Consider the following 5,122-nt stretch of genomic DNA (forward strand, 5'->3'; position numbering starts at 1 on the left):
TATACCTATAGAGATATATACCTATCAAGATATATAGAAATAGATATCCATCTTATTTAAAGGTTTATTTTTATTATAGGTGTCTAGTGTTTATCTGTACCACATACATGCAGTGCCTGTAGGTGCCAAAAGAGGGCATCAGATCTCCAGGTACTGGAGTTAAGTTGTCAGCCAGTGGGTGCTGAGAATTAATCCCAGGTCCTCTGCAGGAGCAGCTGGTGCTCTTAACTGCTGAGCCATCTCTCCAGTCCCATCTATTGCATTTGAAATCTTGGACTTCTCAAACCACAGAAGTTTTATAACATGGATTCCCTCTCACTGTGTTTCCTGGTCACAGATGTAAATGAGTGTGAGACACTACAGGGTGTGTGTGGCTCTGCACTGTGTGAAAATGTTGAAGGCTCCTTCCTGTGTGTCTGCCCCACCAGCCCTGAGGAGTTCGATCCCATGACTGGACGCTGTGTTCCCCCACGGACTCCTGCAGGTAAGATTCATATGCCCATGTCTACTTAACAGAGGCCTGCTGGGCCTGTGGGAAAATTCTGTGGCTCAACCATGTGCACGCATGCGTGTGTGTTGATAGGGTCCATCAGTTAAATGCTGTTACTTTATTTTTTTTTTAAATTTTTCATATGTTCCTTTGGAGTTTTTAATTGTTTATTTCCGTTTCTAAAAGGGTTCTATGAGGCTTATTTTTTATTTTTGTGTGTGGTGAGTGGGTATATACATGTCCGCGGGAGTGCCTGAGAAGGCCACGTGGGTGCTGGGCACCATGATTCCTTTGCAAGAGCAAGTGAACTGAGTTCACTCTTCACTGTTGCGTTCTCTCTCCAGCCTTTACTTGTTAAACTTTTATTCTTGTATGATGCTATGGTGTAATATGATATGTACATGCCTGTAGACACGGGATGTCCCGTGATGTGGATGTAGAGGTCAGAGGACAGCTTTGTGGAGTTAGTTCTTTCCTTCACCTTTACATGGGTCCCTGGGATTGAACTCATTGGTAGACTTCCATGATGAGCGTCTTTACCTGACAAGCCGGTGGTTCTCAACCTTCCTAATGCTGTGGCCCTTTAATACAGTTCCTGGTGCTGTGGTGAGCCCCAACCATAAAATGATTGTGTTGATACTTCATAACTGTAATCTTGCTACTGTCATCAATCATAATGTAAACATATGACACACAATATATCTGACATGGAACTTCCTAAAGATGTCACAACTCATGGGGTGAGAACCACTGCAAGTTATTTTGCCAGCTGGTTTTTGTTTTTGTTTGTTTTTCTTTTTTTTTTCCTAGATAGGTAGCCCAGGCTGGCCATAAATTCTATGTAGCTCAAATGACTTTGATCATCTATCTGATCCTCCTGCCTCTACTGTCTAAGTGCTGGGATCATAGGCATGTACCACATAGGCATGGCTTACATGGTGCTGAGAGTCAAACCCTGGGCTTTGAGCATACCAGGCAAACACTCCACCAACTGAACCACAGCCAAAACGCTAAATGCTATTGGTTTAAACAAATATACAAACACCCTTAGGACACACATGATGGATAGCATGGATAACACACATGTTCTACATTCAGCTGCAGGCTCCAGCCTTTGACATGGACATTAGATCTATTCAAGAGAATTAGTTCCTGACCTGAGGTCTGCTAGGTTCCTTCATTTGGCAGGTATACATAGGCCAGTCAACATGTTCGGGGCCTTGCCACACACTGGGAACACACACAGTAGTAAGCAGAGAGGCTTAACCTCTGACCTGATGGTCTCAAAATCCAATGGAGAGCTAAACCAGGTGCCGTAAAGCCTACGGCTGCTCAGAAGCGGAGGTGAGTCTGAAGGGTGAAGGCTACCAAGGGAGTTCAATGACCGTCTGGGCCATTTATTAAGGCCTTCCTTGTCTCAAGTCAAGAGTAAAAAGATGGCTAAGTGTGTATAGTTCAGTGGCAGAATGCTTGTCTAGACACCACTAGTGAAAGGTTCGGCAGTGGAACAATTACCTAGATAATCCCCCAGTGAGGATACAAGGGTGTGGTTCATCGGTAGAGTCCCTGCCTAGAATCCCCCAGTGAGGGGCTGGGGGCGTGGCTCAGTGGTAGAGATCTTTCTGGTATATACAAGGCCCTGTAATCAATCCCCAGTAGTTAAAAAATGGTGTAATAAAGAGACAGAGATACCCCTAGCTATCCAGAGGAATCTGGACTGTCTGGGAGGGACTGAGAACAACGGGAGCTGTAGGGTGAAAGGAAATACCCAGGCCATCATGGGAACAGGTTTTTTCTTTTGGGGGGAGGCTTCCGAAGGGGTGCATGTATGAACTAAGAAACAAGTAGTGAAGTGTGCGCAGCAGGCATTGTGTAGTTGTGACCGTCATGCTATGTAAAGGAGGAAGGGTTTATTCTGGTCCATGATTTAATGCTGTAGTCCACCTATGGGAAATACTTGGTAGCTGGAGTGTGAGGCTTCTTGCTCACTGACCATCGACCAGGAAGCAAGGATAGGGGAACTCAGCTGGTTTTTCCTTCTCCCCTTTTTATTCAGTCCAAAGTTCTATCCCATGGGAAGCTGCCATGGGTCTTCTGGAAGAGCCCTCACAGATAGACCTAGAAGGCGTGCCTCGCTGATGTTCTAGGTACTTGCTTTAGGAGGTTGGACTTTTCCTCAGGGCATGTAACACCATGGACCAGTGTCAATCAAGAATGAATTTGAAATCTCCCTAGGGATGCTGTGTGAAAGTGCTGAGTGGAAGTGTCGAAGGAGGAGAGGACAAGGCTGGACCAAACCAGGGTCCTCAAGTGGGGAGGGACAATGTAACCTTGGGCTTTTACACCTGTGCCTCTATTCCCAAAATAATGACACTGAGACTATTTTTGTTTTGTTTTGTTTTTGTTTTTTCAAGACAGTGTTTCTCTGTGTAGCCCTGGCTGTCCTGGAACTCACTCTGTAGACCAGGCTGGCCTCAAACTCAGAAATCTGCCTGCCTCTGCCTCCCAAGTGCTGGGATTAAAGGCATGCGCCACCACCGCCCGGCGAGACTTAATTATTTATCAATAAATGCCATGAGCTTTGGTTCATTCCTGCTAGCTTGAAACTCAATTAAACTAGTCTAAGTCTGCCATAAGGCTAGTTACTTCTCCTCAGTTTCGTGTGTCTTTCTTCCTCAGAGTCTGAGATGAGTCTTCCTGCCTCTGTCTCCCAGAGTTCCAATCTCTCTGTACTGACAGTGGGTGGGAGAAACATCTAAGAACCATGTGGGCAAGCTGTGAGGTCCCTGGCCGGGGAATGGTTTCATCTAGTCTGGGACGAGCTGGGTGTGAAGACCCAGAGGGTCACATGGAAAGCATTGGAAATCACCTGTCCCCAGCTGTCCCATAGCTGAGGGGAGTGGGAGATTGTAAAGCAAAGGTCACCAAAGTGATAGGAGAAGCCAAAATGAGTCTGGGCATGGTGGCTCACACTTGTAATCCCAGCACTTAGAGGGTGAGGCAGGAGGATCTCTGAGTTTCTGGACGTACAGTGTTATTGATTTTTAAAAAATCAGTCTGAAGCCTGGTGGTGGCACACGCCTTTAATCCTAGCACTCGGGAGGCAGAGGCAGAATGATCTCTGAGTTCGAGGCCTGCCTGGTCTACAGAGTGAGTTGCAGGACAGCCAGGGCTACACGAGGAAACCCTCTCTCAAAGCAAATACAAAAATAGAAAGAAAGAAAGAAAGAAAGAAAGAAAGAAAGAAAGAAAGAAAGAAAGAGCGAGCCAGGGAGTGGTGGCGCACGCCTTTAATCCCAGCACTTGGGAGGCAGAGACAGGAGGATTTCTGAGTTCGAGGCCAGACTGGTCTACAGAGTTCCAGGACAGCCAGGGCTACACAGAGAAACCCTGTCTCAAAAAACAAAAAACAAAACAAAACAACAACAACAAAAAAAAAAAAAGGAAGGAAGGAAGGAAGAAAGAAAGAGAAAAGAAAAAGAAAAACCCCAATAAAACGAAAATTACATACTACACATAAAGACTGAATGTGGCTGTTTAGGTTATAAAGTCCTTGCCTAGCATTCATATGGCTCTAGGTTTGGTTTGTAATGATGCACACTTAAAATCCTAGCTTGCTTGGTGGAGGCAGCAGAATCAGGAGTTCGAAGTCATCCTGAGCTACATAAGACTTTCTCTGTCCCCTAGCTCCAAAACTGTGTGGTCCTGTTCAGCCACTGACTGCTGGTACCCTCTAAACCTCTTCCCCCATCACTGACTTGGGAGAATGGGAGACTGAATGAATACCTTGCCTTTTGTTTCTTCAGGCACGTTCCCAGGCTCGCAGCCCCAAGCACCTGCCAGCCCTGGTCTTCCAGCCAGGCCTCCAGCCCCTCCCCCACCTCGAAGACCCAGCCCTCCCAGGCAGGGACCCGTGAGCAGCGGGCGTCGTGAGTGTTACTTTGACACAGCAGCTCCAGATGCGTGTGACAATATCTTGGCCCGAAACGTGACGTGGCAGGAGTGCTGTTGTACTGTGGGAGAAGGCTGGGGCAGCGGCTGTCGCATCCAGCAGTGCCCGGGCACTGAGACAGGTGGGCGTGGCCTGTGGGGACACGCGGGCTCAAGCTCATGGTGTAGATGTGGGGATCTGGAGCCTGCAGAGGGGATACGTTTAGACCTAGGATTGGGTTACTGGTGCTGCCAGGACAAGAGTGAGCCATCAGCCACCAGGTGGGCGTCAGTGGGCGTGAAGCTGAGAAGTGGGTGCTAAGGGGCCAGGGCTTTAGCGCCTGGTAGGGGGTTACAGCCAGTGGGCTCGGGCAGGGACTGGGGCTTGGGTTTCTGGGCTCACCTTTTCTTCTGTGTACAGCTGAATACCAATCATTGTGTCCTCACGGCCGGGGCTACCTGGTGCCCAGTGGAGACCTGAGTGCCCGGAGAGGTAAGGCCAGACTTCAACCCCACTCACCCTCAGCCCCTAGGCCTCATTCTGCCTGTTTCTTCCTGCTTGCTTGCTTGCTGCTTTATTTTTTGAAGAGTGTATCTCACCAGACCAGCCTCGAACTTGTGAGCCACTCAATTTCTTGCTCTTATCGTTCCTTCTTTCCTTCCTTCCTTCCTTCCTTCCTTCCTTCCTTCCTTCCTTCCTTC

At 47.9% G+C, this 5,122-nt stretch overlaps 1 protein-coding gene across 1 annotated transcript; it reads left to right on the plus strand.

Moving 5' to 3' along the window:
* Positions 1–303: 303 nt before the first annotated feature.
* LOC114635561 (latent-transforming growth factor beta-binding protein 4-like) lies at positions 304–5,066 on the plus strand (the record flags this gene model as incomplete). The annotated part of the gene is made up of 3 exons (XM_028784087.1): positions 304–484; positions 4,297–4,563; positions 4,842–5,066. Coding segments are annotated over exons 1-3 (673 nt in total), but the record flags the coding sequence as incomplete, so codon positions are not given.
* Between the last annotated feature and the right edge of the window lie 56 nt (positions 5,067–5,122).

The sequence above is a fragment of the Grammomys surdaster genome, unplaced genomic scaffold (genome assembly GCF_004785775.1).
Source record: "Grammomys surdaster isolate TR1022 unplaced genomic scaffold, NIH_TR_1.0 112278, whole genome shotgun sequence".
Lineage (NCBI taxonomy): Eukaryota > Metazoa > Chordata > Mammalia > Rodentia > Muridae > Grammomys > Grammomys surdaster.